The 24,274-nt window shown below is 29.3% G+C and overlaps 6 protein-coding genes across 10 annotated transcripts in view; 3 read left to right on the top strand and 3 right to left on the bottom strand.

The window, feature by feature from the left end:
* The window catches only part of LOC122521775, a 56,658-nt gene extending 54,087 nt beyond the window's left edge, over window positions 1-2,571 (top strand). Inside the window, exons 19-24 of the mRNA XM_043642524.1 lie at window positions 30-477; window positions 553-745; window positions 817-962; window positions 1,036-1,159; window positions 1,243-1,605; window positions 1,694-2,571. Coding sequence (XP_043498459.1) covers window positions 30-477; window positions 553-745; window positions 817-962; window positions 1,036-1,159; window positions 1,243-1,605; window positions 1,694-2,401 — 1,982 coding nt within the window. The 3' untranslated portion in view covers window positions 2,402-2,571. The remainder of the gene's footprint in view (window positions 1-29; window positions 478-552; window positions 746-816; window positions 963-1,035; window positions 1,160-1,242; window positions 1,606-1,693) is intronic.
* Window positions 2,572-2,894: 323 nt separating this feature from the next.
* LOC122515926 (general odorant-binding protein 69a-like) lies at window positions 2,895-4,206 on the bottom strand. Its single transcript, XM_043633430.1, has 6 exons — window positions 4,125-4,206; window positions 3,955-4,027; window positions 3,648-3,736; window positions 3,297-3,399; window positions 3,145-3,209; window positions 2,895-3,063 (listed from the first exon to the last, which is right to left on the bottom strand). The coding sequence occupies exons 1-6, from the start codon at window positions 4,179-4,181 to the stop codon at window positions 3,046-3,048; spliced, it is 405 nt and encodes a 134-aa protein (XP_043489365.1). The 5' UTR covers window positions 4,182-4,206; the 3' UTR covers window positions 2,895-3,045.
* LOC122515872 (histone-lysine N-methyltransferase SETD1B-like) lies at window positions 3,904-12,962 on the top strand. 3 transcript variants are annotated; one of them, XM_043633369.1, is made up of 7 exons: window positions 3,904-4,327; window positions 10,156-10,424; window positions 10,515-10,947; window positions 11,045-11,557; window positions 11,650-11,900; window positions 12,026-12,270; window positions 12,350-12,962. In XM_043633369.1, the coding sequence occupies exons 1-7, from the start codon at window positions 4,250-4,252 to the stop codon at window positions 12,664-12,666; spliced, it is 2,106 nt and encodes a 701-aa protein (XP_043489304.1). In that variant the 5' UTR covers window positions 3,904-4,249; the 3' UTR covers window positions 12,667-12,962. The 3 variants fall into 3 exon arrangements, with proteins under 3 accessions (XP_043489304.1, XP_043489309.1, XP_043489295.1); XM_043633374.1 differs by lacking the exon at window positions 3,904-4,327 and adding an exon at window positions 7,377-7,455; XM_043633360.1 differs by lacking the exon at window positions 3,904-4,327 and adding an exon at window positions 8,929-10,039.
* Window positions 5,382-7,048, bottom strand: LOC122515918 (general odorant-binding protein 69a-like). Its single transcript, XM_043633419.1, has 6 exons — window positions 6,961-7,048; window positions 6,509-6,596; window positions 6,350-6,402; window positions 6,044-6,200; window positions 5,766-5,830; window positions 5,382-5,606 (listed from the first exon to the last, which is right to left on the bottom strand). Exons 1-6 carry the CDS (start codon window positions 7,018-7,020, stop codon window positions 5,589-5,591), a joined length of 441 nt encoding a protein of 146 aa, XP_043489354.1. The 5' UTR covers window positions 7,021-7,048; the 3' UTR covers window positions 5,382-5,588.
* Window positions 12,963-14,235: 1,273 nt separating the features above from the next.
* LOC122515888 (mitochondrial chaperone BCS1) lies at window positions 14,236-16,337 on the bottom strand. The gene is made up of 7 exons (XM_043633385.1): window positions 15,876-16,337; window positions 15,607-15,798; window positions 15,382-15,521; window positions 15,115-15,309; window positions 14,813-15,046; window positions 14,556-14,726; window positions 14,236-14,466 (listed from the first exon to the last, which is right to left on the bottom strand). Exons 1-7 carry the CDS (start codon window positions 16,004-16,006, stop codon window positions 14,252-14,254), a joined length of 1,278 nt encoding a protein of 425 aa, XP_043489320.1. The 5' UTR covers window positions 16,007-16,337; the 3' UTR covers window positions 14,236-14,251.
* Window positions 16,338-16,467: 130 nt separating this feature from the next.
* On the top strand, window positions 16,468-24,216 carry LOC122515845 (UDP-glucose:glycoprotein glucosyltransferase). 3 transcript variants are annotated; one of them, XM_043633345.1, is made up of 24 exons: window positions 16,468-16,719; window positions 17,111-17,327; window positions 17,401-17,636; window positions 17,785-17,967; window positions 18,048-18,220; window positions 18,307-18,502; window positions 18,582-18,795; window positions 18,880-19,100; window positions 19,176-19,391; window positions 19,477-19,835; window positions 19,897-20,140; window positions 20,231-20,398; window positions 20,464-20,722; window positions 20,799-20,907; window positions 20,994-21,179; window positions 21,246-21,452; window positions 21,538-21,930; window positions 22,073-22,087; window positions 22,250-22,427; window positions 22,500-22,682; window positions 22,763-23,038; window positions 23,118-23,234; window positions 23,312-23,453; window positions 23,580-24,216. In XM_043633345.1, the coding sequence occupies exons 2-24, from the start codon at window positions 17,111-17,113 to the stop codon at window positions 23,618-23,620; spliced, it is 4,533 nt and encodes a 1,510-aa protein (XP_043489280.1). In that variant the 5' UTR covers window positions 16,468-16,719; the 3' UTR covers window positions 23,621-24,216. The 3 variants fall into 3 exon arrangements, with proteins under 3 accessions (XP_043489280.1, XP_043489282.1, XP_043489281.1); XM_043633346.1 differs by lacking the exon at window positions 16,468-16,719 and adding an exon at window positions 16,989-17,009; XM_043633347.1 differs by lacking the exon at window positions 22,073-22,087 and having other exon boundaries at window positions 16,469-16,719.
* The last annotated feature ends 58 nt before the right edge of the window (window positions 24,217-24,274 follow it).

Here is a 24,274-nt window from a genome sequence, read left to right as displayed (position 1 = left end):
TGTCTTTGAAGTTACTTTCTTTAATGCAGGTGGCCAATACAAATTCACTGATGTACTACCAGGATATTATGAAGTTTTAGTAGACAATGATGTATTTTGTTGGAGACATAATAATTATAGAATTTCTATAACGTCTGAACATTTTGAAGTACCTCCTTTCGAACAGACTGGTTTCTCAGTTACTTTTATTTCATCTCATGAAACAACAGTCGAATATGTTGCACCGTATGAAAGTAAAAAATCATCTTTAGTGTTATCCAAAGGTAGCACAAGACATTGCGTCTCAAAATCTGGAGAATATAGTTTTACACCTAAAGGTTGTCATGTATATGATAAGGAAACATTTGTTTGGGATACGAATAGTTCATCTCCAATTATTTTAACGTCTACCGAACATCGTCATCAAGGAAATATCATAAGTTCGAGTGCATTGGATGGAGTCAAAGTCAAAATTGAAAGTTCAAGCGGCAATATTATGTAAATGCATAAACAATTATTTTCTTAATAATTTGATAATCTATACGTTTAATCTAATACATTGCATTTTTATAGAATCGGTCCACTTAAATATACAAAGAAAGGAAATAATTTTAAATACGAGTTTGAATTTACAACAAAGACTGGTAACGTTTACATCATTACTCCTCTATCAGATATTCTTTTATTTAATCCACCGTCCGTTAAAGTTCTTGGCGTAAATGAATGTCACAACGATATCGCAACTTTCACCGGGGATTTAGGAGTGGTATAATAATTATTCTTATTTAATATAATTTATCGAAACAACGAATAATAAAGAAAGATATCATTGGTTAGATCATAGCTGGACAAATTTCACCTCCTTTAGAAGGTGTGACGGTACAAATATTTGGCAAGGATAAAGAATCTCCTATGCATACAATTATTACAAAAAAAGAAGGAACCTACAGCGTTGGCCCGTTGGATGGAAAAATAGAATATAGGTAAACATATATTCATATAAAACATTTTTTTATAACACTTTTTTAAATTCTGCTACATTCATTTCCTAATTAGTGTTACAGTTGAGAAGGAAGGTTTTATAATAACGGAATCAAACAATAAAGGAGTATTTTTAGCACGAAAATTAGCTGAAATAATAGTGCAAGTATATGATCAAGCAGATAATTCGTCTTTACAGGTAAAATAAATATCTATTTATATTGCCACAATATTATTTTTCATATATTAATAACAAATGAAATATTTGTATCGTATAAACAGGGCGTTTTACTTTCTCTCTCCGGTGGGCAAAATTATCGTAAAAATAGTATAACGAGTAACGAAGGAAAATTAATTTTCAATTCATTATCACCCGGAGAATATTATCTAAGACCAATGATGAAGGAATATAGATTCGAGCCACCATCGAAAATGATTAATGTTACCGAAGGTGCTACTGTCGTTGTAAACTTATTTGGCAACAGAGTTGCATTCAGTGCTTACGGATCAGTAACGTCATTAAACGGCGAACCCGAAGCAGGATTATTGGTTGAAGCCCAAGGTCAAGGAGATTGTTCCAATCTTCAAGAAGAAGCAACTACCGAAGAGAACGGTACTTTTAGAATTAGAGGTCTCCAACCATTAGTAAGTATATTAAATTATTTCAAAAAAGAATCAAATCTAAAAATATATATATATATATTAATATTAATTTATTATTTGTTTAATATAGTGTACATATATATTACGTTTGAAATCTAACGTAGAAGCAAATATTCATATTCAACGTACAAGTCCTAGTTCATTGATGATACAAACAGAAGAAGATATTCACGGACTTAGATTAATTGCTTTCCATCCAATTTCACGTACAGATATTTCCGCTCATGTTATATCAATTCAACCAGAACATTATCGTACCTTAAAAGTGAAATTATGTAGGGAAGACATGCCAGACTCACCAATACATATATCCAAATTGGATACGCAGCATTTCAATAAAATTAGCAGTTCGTATAACGCAGGATTCCTTGTACACTTTCCACCTTTACAAGCGGACAACAAGAAATACTTCATACAACTAGAATCATCCTTATTGCCTAGCTTACATAAGTATAAAACTAATCCTGTTTATTTCGAAGCTAATTCCTCGTTCAAATATGTTAAATTAACGTTCAGTGCGGAACGCAAAGTGGATCAAGGAGATATGAATCAAACTTCGATAGTAGCTTTACCATTTATATTGTTAATTACGGTTGCATTTTTCAATCGTGAAAAATTGTGGAGCTGGCTGAATACTTTAGTAGAAAGGTGGTCTAAACCTTCACCGATTTCTAGAACATCAGTACAAGCGATTCCCATAGATCCAAGAGCTGATGATATTATTGTTGAACAAATAATGAACATTAACAAAAGAAAAACGAAACCAAGAAAAGCATAACATTATAAAGAATTTTTGTTTCAACATTTTACACAGGAATGACGTTTCAACCTGTGGATCTCATTTTCATTTATGTTCTCTCTTATTTTTGATTAGATTACTACATGGATTATTCTAAACAATATCATTATAAAAATTTTGATATATAAATATAAGCGATTGCAAGAAAATTTTATAGAATTTTCATAATATTAAATGATCGACATCAATCGCAAATGAGTTGATAATTTAATATAAGATCAAATCATCACATAGAATATTTTATAGATTTATGCAATTTATAAATTACATAATAAAATATATATGTATGTATATTATTAAATATATATACATATACATAGAAACAAAAAGGTTGTATTAAATAATAATAATATTGTATTATAAAATTGTTCTTGTTTGAATATTGTTATCATATGAAAAGTACTGACATTAAATCAAATACAAACATATAACGTTGTTTTATCGGGTAAAATTAAAGCCAAAAATGAAACTATTTTTAAACTATATTTAGTAATACTATGATTTTTAAAAATGTTTTACATACATATATATAATTGTATACATGATCCATACGTGATACGACGCAAGTCTTTAATTCGCATTTACGATAATTTGCAATCTTTTTGTGTCTCACTCATAGATATTTAAGGAATGAAATATGCCTATACAGAAAGAAAAAGAAGATACATCATCGATAAGATAACTAAATTAAAAATTATAAAATTATTTTCTTTAAAACATACCACAGGATTTGCGTAGTATAAACATTTATTAAAATTGTAGGACAACTTGCATCTGTCGTCGCCAGCTGAAAATAACATGTTATCGTTCATGTATACAGATATTGAAAAACATTTTCATTTGAATTAATCGATTACTTTTAAGATACACTTACTGATATCACGACACGAATCAACCATATCTTGAGCCAAAGGTTTCCATACTTCCGGTATGGACATTAATAACATTTTAAAGTTTATTTTACCATCTTTGGTAAACTGATAACAAAAAGAAAAGTAAGTTTCATCGTTCATGTTATTAGAATATTATTTAATTGTTAAATGATTTTAAATTGCACTTTTATTTATTTGGTCAATATTTTGTTAAATAAATGTATGTGTAAATATGTGTAAATATTTAAATAATAATTAAATAATAATTTATCAATACACACACTTTAAATATATTATAAAGCTATAAAAATATTGACCCAATAAATAGCAACATTTAAAATAATTCCTTTTACCATATTAAATTTCTCTAATACACATTTAAAATAGCAACCAAGTTCATCGTCGTGAGAAAAGTTTCCAATTTCTGCCTCGTCAATGATATCTACGATTGAAATAATATAAAGAATATTATTAGATCATTAAGTATCAAACGTCCGATTTCGAACTGAAAGTAATCGGAATAATTGGATGTTCCATACTTAATTATCTAATATATATATATTTTTTAAATATATTATAATAATTTTAATATATAGTTTAGATCATCTGATCTCAAAGAAGAAATTGATTGTATATTGAAAATAATGTTAACATACATACCAGCTGTGAGTCCTGTTTCAGCGAGACATTTTTTACGTTGAGGTGCAGTGATTTTCCTCAAATCCACTTCAGCCTGACGTATAAAATAAAAAATAAATATCCAAAATAATATAAATTTTCACTCGTTTTAGTTACAATCAAGAAAAAGAAGAAGATAAAATTACGCTCACCTTAACTATTGAAGAAATGAAGATAGTAGCTACCAAAATCAGAAGTAATAGTTTCATTTTGAAAATTAAAAGAAGACAAAAGGACTTGATTCGGGTCTACTGCAGAAACAAAATCGGAAACTAATATGGATGATGGCGTTTTATATATACCTCTAATAACAAAAAAGTGGGAGTTTTACATAATGCAAGTTGAATTTACAGAGGTGAGAATTTATTTTTTTCTTTTATTTTTTTTTTAAATTGTTTGATCTCTTCTGTTAAAGTATAGAGTATTTATGTGCTATTAAGAGTCACTTATAGTTGTATAATTATCAGGTATAAGACTCGTTCACATAAGTATTTCATATTTTCCTACCGGAAAATTAACCGTGATAAACGTTTATCTTCCAAATTTGAGATTCCTCCTGATCTCTATGATCGTTCTTAATTGCATCTTTGGTTACGATATAGCAGTTACGTTCAATAATATGTCTGACCATATAATTGTGCCCTACTACTTGCTAAGATTTCATAATAGCATGTAATGAATTGACCAAAAAGTTCGTACCGATTTATAAATTTATACGGCACGAATGTTTCGGAAATCCAAATGCATGCATTTATTTATTTGCATATTTACGTTTGACTGAATAAAATTAATAGATCAAACAAAAAATATAAAATAAAGTTAAAAATGACGAGTTGTTGAAGACATACCCAATATGGAACGCCGAATAAATTTGTGTAGAAAAAAATTTATTTTTATTACAAAAAAGTAGAATATTTATTGAAATACAAAATGCAAATAAACAAATATGTTCTAGTTTTTGAAATATATTTTATATTGGTATGTGTTCCATATTAGGTACCGTTACCCTATATTTATGCAATACGTATATGCACATGCATGTGTGCGAACGAATTGCTGCTATTAGCCCACGTTTATCACGTTGATCGTGATAAGTCGAGTTTTCAATTTATCAACACGTGCCGCTCGTGTTCTACTTTGTATGCGAGTAGCCCCAGTTGACAATTGATGACTACAACACACCGATTTGAAAAGGCCGGTCTAGGTGACGATGCCTTTATCAAATCGATTATTATTAATGATCATGATCCGGCTCGATCTTTGAGATTGCACGGTGGAATAACTCGTTCTTTCTTCTTTATCAAGCCTATTTCTTCTTCTTCTTCTTCTTCTTCTTCTTCTTCTTTTACGTATGTATAAGTTATATAAATAAATACGTAAAATAGTGGTAATGAAAGCTCTCGGTGAGATGCAATTATTAAAGAAGATTTATTTTCTTTTTTTGTTAAGATATTTTATAAAGTATTAGAACTTACGGGTGTATACGGAACAGTTATATGAGAATGTAAAATCACTTGATTGTATAAATCTCAACACATTCGGCGATATCGTTTCTTTTTAATATTTTCATAACTCATCTTTGATCATAGTGCTCCTTTAGGATCGATGAAATGTCATTAGAATAGATAATAGGTCTAAAAAGACACGAAATTGAAGTAAATTAATGAAAGAAAATATTTCAATGTTTTAAATATACTTAGGGCTATTTACAAAATTTCACAAATTATCCTGGTATATATATATATATATTTTTTTTTTAAATATAGAAATATAATTTCAATTAAAATACTTACTCTCGGAGATATTTTTGCATAACACATATTAAATTCGTACGCGTATTGACACTTATCACCCTTGGCTAAAAAACATATCAAAAATGAATTATAAATGAATTAAAAAACCGATTAAAAGATTTAAAAACAAAAAACAAGAAACTAAAGATCAACAATCAAAAATAAAATATCGATTGAAAAATGTTTGAACGCATTCTTAACTTTAACGAAACGGTTAACATCTTACGAAATGAATAAAATAGAAATAACAAAAAGAAACAAAATCAATGTATATTTACCCAAGTATTTACCGATCAGCTTGCAATCGCTAATTCCTTTCAAAACTTCCGCCCTGTAAGCCGGCATTCTTTGGAAAAAAGTTAGCATACCATTCAAATTTAATTCCCCTTTATCGTCGATTAGACCAAATTGTTCCCAGAGGCAATACATGTAACACTGCAATCGACATATAACAGAATTATCTCGGTGTAACTTTGAACAATTCAATTAGTCTCTCTTTCTCTCTTTCTCTCTCATCATCATCATCATCATCATCATGATCATCATCATGATTCTTAAGTGCATTATTTTCTCTGGACATTCACCTTTAATTCAGGCGTCTCCGGCCACTTATCGTTTCTCACCGCTTCAATGTCCTCTTAAAAATTCAAATCAAACGTGATCGAATCAAAATAATAAATCGATACTTTATTTTTATAATTAATACAAAAAAAAAAATCATTCCAATAAAATTTGAATCATACCTGTAGCTACTCCTGTTTGTGTTTGACAAGCATTCACTACGCTAACCGCTGTTGCGATCATTTCGTCGGAGACGAAGCTTGGTCGTTTCTAGGGAACAAGTTGACGCCAAATTTAATTTTAAAATTATCTTTAAGAAGAAGAAGATATCTACATAACAATTTAAAAATAAAAAAATTAATAACTATAGTAATAATTGTCCCTATACAAAAAAGAGGATGAAACTTGAATAAAAATAAGTTGCATAATTATTAATAATTTTCTAATTTTCAACAATACAAAAAAGAAAATAATAATTAAATAAAAAATAACATTGCCATATATATATAAAAGATATAAATTAAGGAACAAATAGGACAATAATTAATAGTCTAGTAATATGCATATCGTACGAAACATAGAAATTTTAAGAAAAATAAAGGCAAATTATTTATATAAAATAATCCAGACGTACCCCGCAATGAACGAGGGATGTCTCAATGAGACAAAGAAGCAAAACAACGATGAGTTTCATCCTCGGCTTCGATAATCGCGCGTCTCTCCTTCAACCTTTCTTCAAAGGATCGATTTTTCTTGGCGTCGGTCGATCGTAAAAGGGGGTGCTACGAACAGGACAAATCGTTTTCCCAATAATACAAAAATTCAATATCGATTAAAACTAAAATCCGAAAGAAGGAATGTTTAAATCTCGCATGCAATTAGATTTCTTTGGATTTTTGTTTGTTTGTTGGTTTTTTTGTTACCCGCCTAGAATACAACGAACGTAGGTTCCCGTGCGTTGCAGTGACTGCGCTTTGCTAGCTGACACGACCGTCAAGCGCGAGGGTGGAACTGATGATAGGCGTGATAAGAGAGATTGGGTGAGGTGGTATCCCAGTTCGAGGGCTGAAGGGAGGTACCTCCGGAGACGCATAGAGAAAACGCCAGATGGAGGATGCTGCGTTCGCGGGTATTTGGAACACTTTGATAAAAAAATATAAATGAAAAAAAAACAACCCATACTTTTACCCTCTTCTATAGTAACTCTGATAGACGCTCCAATAATTTTGTTAGAAAAAATTTGATCAAAGGAATGATATTTCTCGATTTATTGATCCTTTACAGATCTATTGGGTAGCCAAGAAAGTTCATATCGTTCCTAGGTGTGTGCATTATTTATTTCTATTAATTAAAACGGTTTGAATTTTCTTGATTACTCAATATTTAAAAAGTATAATCCCTGTAACAGAGTTGGTGGTGTCTGCATAAAATAAGTCATTACTACTTAAGTCTGAACTAAATGACTGCTGACTACTTAACCGCTAGTTACCGAGGAGAACAGTGTTACGACACATATTACGCGTATCTTTGCGTACGTATGGGTTAGAACAACGTATATCTAACAATATGAGAAATTATTTTTGTAGGACAGATTCGTAACACGGTCTCTTTCGATTCTAGGCCAGAGTCTCTGATGCATAGTTACATTTGATCGGCGGATGTTACCAGTTTACGATCCCTAACCGTAATGTATCTTGTTCGACTGCGCTCCGACAGTCAAATAAATAAATACTTTGCCCCGTTTTTCTTCTGTTTTTCTTCAATTTTTTATTTATTCGAATGTAAAATTAGATTAAACTCTAAGACCGAGAATCACCGATTAATAATTAACTTTCTAAATTTAAAAATATATATTAAATTTCTCTTCGTTAATATTCTATCGAGAATTAAATCTATGATTATTATTGAATTATTTTCAGATAATATATTGGAACGTTATCTTTTTTATTTAACTTCTTTTACGCTTTCTATTCTTTTCAATGTAATTAATTTTTTATATCCATTTAAATGTGATATTATTATAATAAAAATAAAAATAGAAAAATATTTTAAATATATAGGAAATACGAGTCAATAGAATTTCAACGAAGGTAACTATGCATATATATATGCATATATGTATAAAACTGAGCCAACCTTGAATAATTCTTTTGGTGTGTACAGTCGCCGGTAAAATTATTGACCAATTGATCGTTCAATCGTATTACTTTGATCGCAAACGATCGATGAAAAAAAAAGAAAAAGAAAATGATTTATTATCATAGAAATCTATTATCTTCAACTTTTCTCATAACATTCTTATTCAGATCGCTATCATACCTCATAAGCTACTCGCATAATTTACTTCAACGTATTGTGGACTGTACTTTTCCCGTCAACCGCAGGTACAGTCTACGAACGAATTACTATTGTCGTTCTTTCTACAATTACTTTTTTTTTGATAAATCATTGATAATGCAAATATTTAAAAAAGTATACTACAAAATAAATAAAATATTCTTATAAAGATTAACAAAATATTTATTACATTATTACGAAAATAAAAACGAATAAAAAGGTCGGAAAATTCAACAATCTAGTTCAATTTATTGGACAATATATTTTCATCGGTGACTGTACGGTCGATGTCGTCGTACAGTCACTCGAACGAACTTTAATTGACGTCTTGTCAAATACATCTTTGTCTGTTTAAATTAATACAAAGAGTGAATAATTAAATAACAAAAAATAAACTATCACGTGATAATAAAACATAAGTTTTAATTTCACGTATAACAATCATGAAATCTTCTCAATCTTTAATAACGTTAAATTCGTACATTTGGAGGTTAGTTCGTAGCGTGACAAAATAATCTCCACGGGGACTGTACAGCTGAAGTTGTATTGACCGCGGTGTTTTCTCCGTGCGGATACGTTTCATCGAAAGAAAAAAAGGAAAGGAAAAAATACTCGCATACACAAACGTGACAGAACAGAACAGAAGAAGAAAAAAAAGAGAGAAAAAAGAAAGAAAGAAAATACTAAAACGCAGTGGTATATACTTTAACCGGTTAAATGTAAAAAAAAATCCGATCGGAAAGATTTTCTACGTTGTGAGATGATTTTAGTGCGCGTTAAAATGTCCGACAAGATTGACGTGAATTAAAAAGAAAAACAGAAAGTATTCTTCCTTTTTTATTTCGATTTGTTTATTTATCATTTTGACGTCTGCTTGTCAAAGTTTTGTCCCAAATCATCGAAGCGCAGACAGCATCACGATGACGAGAACGAAAAAGAAGAAATATTTCATAATTCATTTCATTGCATCCAAGTGACAATGACGTTTAAATTATCTCATAAGTATCCGAATTTAATTATAAGATATATGGTACGCGATTTGCGTTATCTATGTCATCCTTATTTTCGAACGATAAGGACAAATTCGGATGTTCTAGTGATATGTACAGCCATTTGTCACGTGGTCCCCTCCTACTTTTATAATACGTCACTTGTCGCGTGAAATTTGAAATTTTTTTTCCCCACTAGCATTATCTTCCTTCTTTAACCCTTTCTCTTTATTGCTTGAAATTATTTAAAAAGAAAGTTAATATATAACAACAATGGGTAAAACAAGGGGGGTGCATGAAACCACCCCAGAATTAAGAAACCGAATGGTTGGAATGTACGAGGCTGGTTTGGGATTAAGAGAAATTGCCGCTGCTGTTAATTGTTCGGTAAATTTTCTTTTATTTGTTTATAATAAATTATAATTGTTCTTAATTTTTCTTATATTTTTATTAAATATCATGTGTGTTTTATTTAACAATTTAATTTTATTCTATTCATCTAGCAACGTACAGTCAAAAGATGGCTTAATCGATTTGATAAAGAAGGCAACGTGGAAACCAGAGAACGTTGTGGTCGTAAGAGAGCTACAACAGCAGAACAAGATGAAGCGATAATCAAGCTCGCTACTCAAACACCTTTAACCGCTGCTAAAGCTGTACTTCCAGCTTTAGGACTTACCTGTTCCGTTGATACAGTACGAGAGAGATTGCATAAAGCTGGAATTCATAGTTGGACACCGTCTAGGAAATATATGCAAAGGATTCCACTCGGGTTAGTTTGTACATTGTAATATTTATTGATCTATTAAAAGAATTATTTTTGTTATTTTATTTAATCTCATTTTGGTATGCAATATTTTAGCAATGACGCAGATGGTGCAGCTATTCAACAAGCTGTATGGAGACCTACGGGTACTCAATTGGGAAAAAAGAAATCTAATAAAGATTCCACCAAAAACGACAAAAGTATACAAAAAAAGAAAAATCCTCCACGTAAAGTTAGAGCCAGAGATATTTATGTCGGCGATGGTGCACCTGTAGAAAATTTAAAACAACCTACCGAACAGCAGCAACAGCAGCAACAAGGATTTGGATTCGTGCAACAAAATATTCCTCAAGAACAGACCAATGAAATACAAAATACTGCTCAAACATTACCTGACAATCAAACGGAATTTAACAATGGATTGACTATGAGTCAACAACCACAACCTATGTATCAACATCCTAGTATGAATATTGCACAAAATAATTGGCCCCTCGATCTTGTACAAGGCAGTCATCATTATCCACAAGTATGACTTCTTATTTTATATTGTTATTCTAATTTTTATAATGTTGTACAATATATTTGATTGATGATAAAATATTTTCTTTTATTACTTTTATAAGGGTCAACCAACTACTGTAAATCATAAACCGATGGCACCTCAACACCAACTTCAAGAACTTCATAGTCAAGGAGAGCAACATCACATGCAACAAGTGCAACAACAACAAATGCAACAGCAGGCTCAACAAAGATTGCAGGAAGATACTAGTATTCATCATTCGAAATTTGATTCTCAGCAAGCACAAATTCAAGTGGATCATCAGGCCCAACAACAGCAAGAACAAAACCTACAATCAAAATTATCTAATCCTGTTAATAACACAAGTATCGGTTCGGATAGTTCAAATTCTTGTAGTTCTCTTGAAAGTAATCAACTGTCGAATACAGATAGTGTGCCAGTTGATGATATGTCAAAAGGAGAAAGTAAACATTCAGAAAGACAAAAGAGAAAAAAGAAAGGTGGTAAAGCAAAAGGGACGCTAGAAACTAGTGTAGAAATTAGAAACCGTATGATCGGAATGTCGGAAGCAGGATTATCTACATTATCCATAGCATTAGCAATTGATAGATCGGTAAATTTAATTATAAATATATTCTATGTTTATTTTTCACAAAATATTTGTATATATTTTAAAGATTTTATAATTATATATATATTTAATAGGAGCGTACTGTTAAAAGATGGTTAGAACGTTGGCATAAAGAAGGAAATGTACAAACAAAAGAAAGAAAGGGTCGTCGTAGAATTACAACCAAGGAACAAGACGAAGCTATAGTCGCTATGGCTACTCAAAATCCGTTAACTGCAGCAAAATACGTGGCTCCTGCTTTAGGATTGAAATGTAGTGTAGATACAATTAGAGAACGTCTTCATAAGGCAGGAATACACAGTTGGAAGCTTGGAAAAAAACAAGGGTAATTATATACAGAGTTAATAATAATATCAAAAGTTTTCACTATTTATATACATTTATATTTCATTTAAATTTACATATAAATATATACACTACACTAATAACAAATATTTGCTAATACTTTAGAGAAGGAAATGCAGTTCATACAGTTCATCTTTGGCAAGCTAGCGGTAATCGTCTTAATAAACCAAAAACTCCTGGAGATAAGAAAAAGAAATCGAGCGATAATAAAAAAAGAGACCATTCAACGAGTAATATACAAAAACGAATATCGAGGAAAAAGAAATCTGATCCTGTTCCTTTGAAAGTTGTACCTCCACCAGCAAATATGGTTCCTGAGCCAGCTCCTATGCCTTTCCATAATCCGACAAGTGAGTTAAATTAAAGAACGTTTAATAGATTTAATTTTACGTTAAAATATATAATTATTCAATGATATTATGTTTTCAGTGCCAAATTATGTTGCTAGTAGTAACATATTGCAGCCCGTTCATAACATCTCAGCTCCTCCACCATCAATTCCTCAACCGCAACCACCGCCACCACCACCTCCAGGTCCACCACCAGGACCACAATCAATGCAACCAATGGGTCCTATAATGCAACAAAGACCAGATTGTAGATTAGCTCCTATTGTTCCACCGGTATCTACTCAAGGTAATTCCAATGCAGTTTATGCATCATGTTTGGTGGCAAATAATAATCACACAGGTCATATGGAACAACCTGATCCTTTAAATTACGAACCGTACATTTGGAGTTTTTAAAAGACATAATATCTTTTACTATAAGTTTGTTAATATGTATATGTCTTTACTTATAGCGAATCTCTTTCTATCTCTCTGTCTCTCTCTCTCTCTTCCGATTAGATCTCACTAATTTTATATTTATACGTTATATCATTATTTGCTGTGGTTACTGCCTTTTCAATTAATAGAAAAACAACAAACGAAGAAACACAAAGTATTTAAATTAGAAATTTATGTAGCTTTGGACTTTTTGAGAATTTACAAACTATTTGAATCGTTAAGTATTCCATACATTTTCAGTGATAAAAAAGAAACGAAATACATCATCAAAATGAGATGTTATTGTAAATATTTTGTAATAATGTAAATTTAAATGTGCCATTTTAAACAAGAAAAAGAAAAATCTGGCACGCGTGAGTAGATATAATATAATATACCAAATCTATTAAAAAACAAATCTTTAAAATACTTCTCCTAAAATAGCGAATTGTCGTAATGAAGTTAGACTAAATAATGTATAAATAATTTTTTTAAATTATGTATATATATACACATAAAATATCTATTTAAAAATTATGTAAGAGGAATATTTATTTTAAAAACTTGTATTGCATAATTTTTAATATAAATATTAGTTAAGAGTAATTATAAAACTAGTTGTTCCTCTGAGAATATTGATCATAAGTAATTGTGGTATATATACATAAAATTACAAATAATTATACATAACATTAGTTTTTTTACATTTTAACTTTAAATAATAAAGCAATATAGTATTTTACAAATGTTACAAGATGGGTAGAAATTTGTATCAAGACTAGAGTACAATCTGGTATATTCCAGTTAATTAAATGTGTATAAATTTGTAAGAGTTAACAAATAATAGGATGAAAAAGTATTACAATTTGAATACTGCGTATGTGTGCAGACGCATTCAATTTTATTCAAATTTAAAATTAAATTATTTTATATCGGTGATATGTAAATCATTCTAATATGATTTTTATTTTTTTTAATAGATATAAATGATCATACATAAAAAAACAGTATTCTTAAAGAACGTCCATATGTAATACTGATAATGCATATACAAGTTAATATATATATTTATATATATATATATATAAATAATTGTGTAAAAGAGAACTAAAATATTTGCATGTCCATCTTACATTATATAAAATCCAGTGTTTCTCACATTCGATTAGGATTTTTATAAAAACACTGTGTAACAGTATACTGTTTAAGTATGCAGGAATGCATAAATGAGATTTAAAAAAAAAAAGAAACATTCTCAATTATCGCATACAATCTGACAAATAAATATATCATATTGTATTTTGTTACACGCATGGTGATTTTGATAATGCATAAAAGAAAATGAAAATTGCATTATTTATCATTGCTATAAAATTAATAAAAAAAGTCTCTATACATATATTTACGTATATCTCATCCGATTACAACAGTTTATATTTTTTCACAGATTACCTACATAAATATAAAGTACATCTCATATTCCAAAAGTTATAATATAATTTAAATATAATATAAAATGTTCCTACAGAGATTTCCAGGTAGACAGTATTTTCAATTTTCATTATTATGTAAGTTCCCATATTTGTGTAACATTGCTTAAGACTTTTTCTGGATCATTTTTATGGAACATAAAGTATCCTTGAATTTGCGCAGGACTAACGTTTCTCTTTTGAGCCATCACTTCGTTAGCAAATTGTTTCGCCATATCATTCGTTACGTTTTCAGGTGATTTATAAAATCTTAAAAACATTTGTTCGACTTGAGAACCACTGCACCAACCTAGTAAAATATTTTACATTAATTATTTTTCTATTCTGAGTTTTAATACTTGAATATTTAGGTATATACATTAATTTTTGAATATGTACCAATATATTCTTTGACGTCAACTCTACCAGGTCTCACAAGAGCAGGATCTAAACGTTCCAGATAATTGGTTGTCATAAATAAAATTCTTGCTTCAGTAGATGCAACGCCATCCAAACAATTCAATAAACCACTAAACGTAACTCTGTTTAAACCATCGTACGCTGCTTTAACTGTAATTACAATCAAAAGTATAATGTAACATGGTATATTCAAAATCATAATTAAATTAGTATTAGAATAATACTACCAATCTTACCTTCCTTAGATTCTTCTCTACTAGTAAATGCAGCATCAATATCTTCAAGAAGAATAATTGTTTGTTGCGGAGCAACTGCTAATAAATGATTTAATCTATCATCTGTTAAGCCACGTTCGGACAAATTTAAGACACATATACCACGTTCTAACTCTCCAGCTAATGCAGTTATGAAAGATGATTTTCCACACCCTGGTGGACCGTGCAATAAATATCCTCTCCTATATGGAATCCCTAAATATAAAAAAGAATAAAAGATTAAAATTTTTTCTTTAGAATAAAATGCTTAATTCTCTTTTTACCTCTATCGCTATACCATGAAGGGGTATTAATAAAATCTTTACAATCATTTAATATCCTTTCAGATATTCCAGCATCTAAGACTACTGATGTTAACGGCCTTTTCTTTTTAGGATGTCCAAATTGTCTCCACTCACTGCCCATTGCAACATACATTATAGTTTTTCCTTCATGCTCCTTTAAAGCCATTTGTCTAGCTATGAAAAAGAAATTGATTACTAAATTCTTATTACTTTAAAGGTTTAATAATTGTAATATAGGAATTCAACCTTCTTCAAGAATATTAAAATATAAACTTCTGTCTCTTCCGAACGCTGTAAGCTGTACTGTTTCCCATGGAATACCCATGTGCAAATCTAATGTTTGTTGTTCTCTTGTTCTTTCAACTCTAATCCAATTACCTCGATAGCTGTAAGTTAATCATTTATATTAATAAATTCCATGATCAATCATATTAATGAAACTGATGAATTATCGAGGAAGAAATTACTTACTTAAAAAAGTGAGTTCCGATGCTAGGTATGAATTCATATTTAGTTTTAATGTGACCAGTTTCTTTTTGTTCAAAGCTCGTTTCAACAGACAAATGTTGCGTTCTAGTAGCACCTTTATGTGTGATCCATTGCAAGAGCCATTGATAACTTTTATCTCGACATGGAACTTCCAAAGTAATCATATAATGTCGCCTTTATCATATAAGATTACTAAAGTATCATATAAAAAAAGTCAACAATATAAAATTTAATTTTTATTGTAATATTACCTAAAGAATATCATGCCAGCTTGCATTCCTTTTCTTAATATAGCTGCTCCAGCTCCTACGCCAAAGAGACCAAAACCAGCACCAAAGTAAGGATTCTCTGATAGAGTATGAATGTAATCGACAATAGTCATTTTGATATACTGTATTGTCCAATCTTAACTGAAGACACTAATTACACATATATTACTTGTTTTATAACTGAGAAGTTATTTTATTATAGGTTATTTACAGTATTCACAGATTTTTCTTTCAAAAATAATATATTTTAATATAACAATGAGAAACTTTTCTAATTGCTGTATAATAATTCAACAATATATTTAAATATAATGTGTTGTATAACAATTGAAAAATACTGTTTATGTATAATATGAATTATAATATTAATCAGTCGATAAAACGTATGAATTGTAATGAAAATAATTCTACGATGTACTATTCAATGATTCAATAGTATTTACGTAAAACGAAATGCATCAATGATTTTGTGTATCTACGGTGTAATTCATCAACGCATTTCTATCATTGACGAATTATTTTGTAGATACTATAAATCATTGATGAATTATTTCGTAGAATTATTTTCATTTAATTGATTATTAAATCATTTATTACGATCGATAGTAAAGTATTTGTGTCATAACCATAGATCATTATTAAGTTAAATATTATTCAATACTAATGCATACGTTATGTGAGTGTATATATATGTGTTCAACACATACATCCGTCCATCTTACGTAGAATTTCTGTGTATTCTGAAGTGACACGTGCAATACGTGGATTGGTCATTATTATAAATGTCTTCTCGATAATTAATACGGTTTTTAATCAACATTTAAGGGTATGCAACATATTCCACAATTATTTGTATTGTAATATTTCTTAAATAGTTATTTTTCTGATATGCATATTTATGGTGTATACTTTGATGGTGTCAGTTTTGAAACAACAAATTTTCATTTATTTATATAATTGTGTATTAAAATATTTGTTTTCTCTTGAAAATATAAGATTTTTATAAATATAATTTATAGGTTACACACTTTAAGTTACTTATTATTTATTTTTTAATGTAAATTTTCTTCACAAACAAAGGACTTAACCTCTACATTGTTTGATGTGTTTATAAACGTATAAACAATTTTCTAATTATTTGCAATATATTTTTATAATAATTTAGATTTATGTATGATTGATATTATTATTGTTATTATGTTATATGTCTGTTTTAGATGTGGATACTAGTATTTTTTTATTCATTACTTTTGTGCTCAAAGGGATTAAAAGCAGATAAAAAAGTAAACAAATATGTGACAACGTTGATTGATGCAAAATGGAAAGAAACTCCATTATTTTTAGAAGCTGCTGAATATCTCAATGATGAAAATCCAAATTACTTTTGGAAATTCATCGAAGCGTATTCTGAAAATGTTGCGTCCATACAAAATGGTAATTGACAAAATAATCAACATGCTTTATAATTAATTATATTATTTTAATCTGACATATATGTGTTTTGCAGGTACAGAAAAGGATAATTATGAATTAATTTTGAAGTTAGCTGGGAAGCATTTATCTCCAGCAGAGATTGCAGTTCTTAAATTAGGATTATCATTGCGTATTTATTCTACTCGAGTTGAAATGTTTTTTCAAATGGCAGAAAACAAGAATGTTTCTACTTTAGATTGTTATAACGTAATCGACATCGGTGGGAAATTTACATGTTCCATCTTTGAAGTAAATGAATTAATCTCTAAGGTAATTAAAACAGTTTCATTGAACAACATGTGGAATTGCTACATGGATCAATATGCGAGCAATATTTTCATCAAGTTGACACAGCTTTGCGTATTAAATTATAGTGCAAGAGATTAATGTTCCTTTTACTTTACTTTAAATTTTTTAGGATGAATGGACTAAGAGAGATACTTACAGTATAGATCATTATTATTTGGGATCTCAAAAAACTGATAAAGTTATAATAATGTATGGTCAAGTTGATTCTCCAATGTTCTTGAACTATCACACGAAATTAAAAAGTATAGCGGATACACACGGAATCAATTATATATTACGTTACTACGTAAAGGTAAAAACGAAATGTAATTTTAGTTAATAAAAAACAAAACAAACTTTGCATTATTCCTCGCATGTATTTTTTAATTACAGGATAGACTAGATAGGAAATTACGGTTATCCGGTTATGGTGTAGAATTACAAATGAAATCAACTGAATACAAAGCTACAGATGATTCAGATATTAAAGATAATACTGGAAAAGGATCCGAAACAAACAACGATGGAATTGAAGAAATAGATGGAATCAACTTCATGACTTTAAAGTATTTATTAGAATTTATTTGATTGGTATATAATAAAGTATATATTGTATACATTTTAAATAATATTAATAATTTATATCTTTTAGAACATTATATCCAGATAAAAAGGTTGAATTAGAAGAATTACAAACACATTTGCTTGAAACGAGTCATGAAATTGGGGCATTAAAAGTATGGCAGTTTCAAGAATTAAGTCATCAAGCAGCCGAGAGAATAATGAACTCTCCTACGGATGAAGCTCTTAACGTTTTAACAGACATCGCTCAAAATTTTCCTATGCAAGTAAGATTGAATATTTTATTAACAATAATTATCTTCGATACGTATTTCGTATGCTATACGAAAATGTATGTTGTTTTAGGCCAAATCATTGATTAGAACAAAAGTAAATAATGAAATGAAAAAGGAGATGAAATTAAATCAAGAAATATTTTCTGGAAGTTTAAGTATACAACCGACAGACACTGCGCTCTTTATCAATGGTTTATTCTTTGACTTAGAGGCTATCGACGTACTTACACTTCTAGAGGCTTTGAGAGGCGAACTGCGTGTAATGGAGGCACTTCATAAAATTGGTAAAATTTAAATAATTTTTTGCATATATGATTTTATAAATTTATTTAATAATTATATATTCTTTCTTCTTTTTTGTTTTATAGGATTTAGTAGTAAAAAAATGGGGAAACTTTTAGCTCTTGACTTGTCAAGTAATGTAGACAATCAAGAGTTTGCTATGGATATTAGAGACTCAGCTATAATTTGGATAAACGATATTGAAACTGATGTTCGTTATAGTAGATGGTCACCTGCGTTGACTGAACTATTAAGACCAACTTTTCCAGGAATGCTTAGAAATATAAGACGAAATTTATATAATTTGGTAAATAATTTTAATCTTTAAATTAAGAAATTTGTAATTTAAAGAATGTACATATATGTTTTATATTATTTTCAGGTATTAATCATCGATCCTTTAAACGAAGATTCAATGGCCTTAATTTCATTAGCATCATCTTTATATACATATGTTGCTCCTTTAAGAATAGGATTCGTTTTCATAACTAATTATGATACTTCGGTTACTGGTTTATTGGATGCGAGCGTTGCAGTGAACAACGCGTTCCATTATTTCATAGAAAGCAAAAGTGCTAAGGAAGCATTAGAATTTCTGGTAAAATTTTAAATAATTCATCGATTAATTGTAATTAGATTTTATTATTTAGAATAATCAAGTAACACGAATGAATTTGTTTCAGTTAGGATTGTATATCGGATCTTATCCCGTAACTGTGGACATTGTTAAACAAGCTATAAGAAAAATAGATTCTTCTGCTAATATAAATTACATTCTTAGCGAAGAATCAGAATATGACGTCGGTCGTCATTTGGCTAGCGATTTTGTTAAACGATCTGGTTTTAAAAAATTCCCGCAAGCGTTACTTAATGGCGTACCATTACCGGCTACTCGATTAAATGCTGATTTATTTGAAGAAGCAGTATTAAGTACTATTGTAGCGCTAACACCTGCTTTACAAAAAGCAGTTTATCGCGGTGAAGTTACACAAGGAGATGATGTTATTGACTTTATAATGAATCAACCGAACGTTATGCCACGGTAATATATTACGCTTAAAATTATTTTAGAAAATAAATTAAACTATACACTATTTTTATAGATTAAACGAACGTATCTTGAAAATAGATAAAAATTCTTGGTTGAATTTAATTGGAACAGTTCCCAAAGATAATGATTATACTAAATGGACTCCCCAAGATGCATCGTCCTGGCTCATTGAAAAAATGCAATATTTATTTGTATCTCGTCGAAGTAGTTTGCATCATTTATATTCATTCTGGATCGTAGTTGATTTAAAATTAAAGTCGTCTAGAAAATTGCTGCAGGAAGCTCTTATTTACATAGTATGCAAATGTTTTACATAATTACTGTGAAGTTTATAAAAATTTCTTCCTGAATAAGTATTGTGTCTAATTAAATCGTATTTTATATAGGAATCCAATCCAGATGCAAGAATAAGCTTAATCATCAATAATAATGATGTTGATTTTGAATATGATTTAAACAGAATTGCACTTGCTGCTTTAAATTCATTACCCACAGATAAAGCGTTACAAGTAATGCACAAAATAGTCAAAGAAGATTTTGAATCCCTTGCAGAGGTTGGTTCAGAATTTTTATTTTTTAGTATATAGAATATATCTTTAAATATTTAATAATATTGCAGTATGAATCAGTTAACGAACACTTGAAAGATCAAGACAAGTTATTAGAGTTCCATACGTACTATGCTAAACAAGTTTTAGGGCTAGAAAAAGGAGCCGCAACTGTTGTATGTAATGGACGAATGATTGGCCCCTTAGACACTAATGAAGAATTTACCAATGAAGATTTTTCACTTTTGGAACGATTTAGTCAGAGTACATATGGAGATAAATTATTTAAAAATTTAATTAAATCTCCGTCTGAGGAAGACGATGATTATGGTAAAAGCATATTATTGTTTTTATATTTATTACGATCATTGAAATAGAAAATTACTTTAATTGTTCTTAAATGTAGAAAGAACTGATATTACGGATGACATGATAATGAAAATCACTTCACTCTTGGTTCCACGACCACAAACACGTAGTCGATTCGAAGTACGTTTTCATGGAGATGAGCACAGGTAACTAATAATAAATATTACAGTTTTCTTCTTTTGTTGTTAATTGTTTTTTTTATATAATTACAAACATTATATTAATTTTTCAGCGTTATAAAACTTCCACCTGTAAATCCTGATGAAGTAACATTTGATTTAATTGCAATTGTCGATCCGGTGTCACGAGGTGCTCAAAAATTAGGTCCAATTTTGAAAATATTACAACAAACATTGAACTGTCAAATTAAAGTATTCCTTAATTGTTTAGATAAAAATAGCGACATGCCATTGAAAAGGTAAAATAATCGTATATTATTTAACATTTATTTTATATACTGATGGTTTTATAAATTTTATTTCAGTTTCTATCGTTTTGTACTCGATCCTGAACCGCAATTTACTGCGGATGGACACTTAAATGGCGCTATAGCTAAATTTACTAAACTTCCTACTTCGTCACTATTAACGCAATACATTCATGCACCAGAAAATTGGCTGGTGGAAGTAGTGCGAAGCGTTTACGATTTAGACAATATTAAATTAGACAATGTTGCAATGGGTGTTCATAGGTATAATTAAATAATATTTATATATTTATATGTTTCTTTCTATAAATATCCGGGGATGTATAAATTTATAATTATTATTGTTTAGTGAATTCGAATTAGAACATTTATTACTCGAAGGCCATTGTTTCGAAGCAGTAATGGGAAATCCACCGAGAGGCTTACAAATTACATTAGGAACTGAAAAACAACCGGTAATGGTTGATACTATAGTTATGGCAAATTTAGGATATTTCCAGCTTAAAGCGAATCCTGGAGAATGGCATTTACGACTAAGACATGGACGTTCAGCAGAAATATATGATATTACTACCGTTGATGGACAGGATGTTATTCAAGATGGCAATAACGTCAAAGTTTTAATAAGTTCCTTAAAAAGTCATGTTCTTAAAGTCAAAGTTTCCAAAAAACCGGACAAAGTTAATATGGATTTACTTTCGGATGATGATAAAAACTCTGGCATATGGAATTCTATTTCTAGGTATATATAAATAATATTTAATTTTAATTTCTTTAAAAAAAAAAAGTCTCACATATCTACTGTTATAATTGATATTAGTAGGAACACAATGCTATTCAGTTATCTTTGAACTTTAATTTTTATTTATTCTCTCCTTTTTTAGCTTTTCGAAATTTTGGTAAGCTTTTCATTACTATGTAGACAAACACACATTTAAAACGTAATGAATATATTCTATCATCTTATTTCTTCTTTATTAAAAAAAAAAAACAAATTGAAATTATAAAATGATTATATTGAAAATATTTTCTTTAAAGCTTCATTTCTTTTTTTATATTAGGACATTCACTACAGGAGATGAAAGCGAAGATCAGGATGACAAATTAAATATATTCTCACTTGCCTCTGGTCATCTCTATGAAAGATTCTTAAAGATTATGATGCTGAGCGTTATCAAACATACGAAGACTCCTGTAAAGTTCTGGTTTTTGAAAAATTATCTCTCCCCTACAGTCAAAGTAAGTAAAATATTAAAACATTTTTACTATAAAAAATTGTATTCATTTATCTAAATAATATTTTATGAATAGGATTTCTTACCGCACATGGCGAAAGAGTATGGTTTCGAATATGAATTAGTTCAATATAAATGGCCACGTTGGTTACATCAACAAACTGAAAAACAACGAACAATTTGGGGATATAAAATATTGTTCTTGGATGTATTGTTCCCATTGAACGTTAAGAAAATTATATTCGTTGATGCTGATCAAGTATGAACGAAAATTTGATTATTTCCTAATTGTTCAATCTAAATTATTTATTTCGCTATAAAATTTTGTTTTTTTTTTAGGTTGTAAGAGCTGATTTAAAAGAATTGGCAACTTTAGATCTTGGTGGTGCACCATATGCTTACACACCATTTTGTGATAGCAGAAAAGAAATGGATGGTTTCAGATTTTGGAAACAAGGATATTGGAGAAATCATTTACAAGGCCGTTCTTATCATATTAGTGCTCTTTACGTAGTAGATTTAAAAAGATTCCGTCGCATTGCCGCAGGTGATCGATTAAGAGGACAATATCAAGCTTTAAGTCAGGATCCTAATAGTTTATCCAATCTCGATCAGGTATTTAAAACACATATATATATTATTATTAATTATTTTGATAAAAATAATTATTTTAATAATTCATTTATTACTTTAGGATTTACCTAATAATATGATTCATCAAGTAGCAATAAAAACATTACCACAAGACTGGTTATGGTGTGAAACATGGTGTGACGATTCATCTAAGAAATATGCCAAAACTATAGATTTGGTTCGTATCATGAACTATCTATAATTTGACTATTTTATTAATAGAATTTATAATAAGAATTAAATTTCATATTTCAGTGTAATAATCCAATGACTAAAGAAGCAAAATTGCAAGCTGCGATGCGTATTTTACCTGAATGGGTAGGATACGACGAAGAAATAAAAGCCTTACAACAAAAAATAGAGAATGAAACTAGACAAATGGAAAAAGAAGATAGTGGTGCGTATAGTATAGAATTTGTGAGGAAGTTCAAGTTCTGAACACAATTTTTTCACGAATCCTACGATAATAATAAAAAATATTATATATGGTGAATACTTATTATAATTTATTTATTTATTTCAGAATCGACGACTGAAGATCATACGAAACATGAAGAATTGTGAAGTTAGATTAATGAAATAGAACAAATGATATTTAGTTTATAACTTTTTCGATTATTCTAAAAGAAGGAAAAAAAAAGAAATGAAATGAAATGAAAAGAAAAGAAAAGAAAGAAAAAAAACTATTCTCTACTTTCTGAATCAATAAGTATACAATTATCGGAAAACACAATCGATTGTGCCATTTTAAAAAAAGAAATTATTCATCTTTATCTTCTGTGATTAATATTTATCATGATACACGGTAATCCTCTATCTTAAAGGGCAGATATTTACAAATTAATGATAATGCGTAATAGATTATCAAAAATGAATTATTTGGCATTACCTTATCTATGGTAATGTTATATACAAATAATTAAATTTCTCGAAACGATAAAACAATACATAAGACTTTCTTTTGCACGATTAATGCGAAAGAGAACGACGATGTTCAGTGAATATACATTCAAGAGAAAAGTAAATCTTACTTTTTCAGTATTCTAGCTAAAATATGGACATGGGAACGCATAGTCCACAAATGTTGTCGAAAAACTATTGTGATTTTTTATTACCTATATATTATAGTCGTAAACAATAAACTTGTATCGTTTGTAAAATATGTTTTGCAGGATTTTCACTACGAAGATATGCAATTATTTTCTATAACATTATACA

The sequence above is a fragment of the Polistes fuscatus genome, unplaced genomic scaffold (genome assembly GCF_010416935.1).
Source record: "Polistes fuscatus isolate 324 unplaced genomic scaffold, CU_Pfus_HIC Scaffold1, whole genome shotgun sequence".
NCBI classification, from domain to species: Eukaryota; Metazoa; Arthropoda; class Insecta; order Hymenoptera; family Vespidae; genus Polistes; species Polistes fuscatus.
This window is presented reverse-complemented; position numbering and strand designations above follow the sequence as displayed.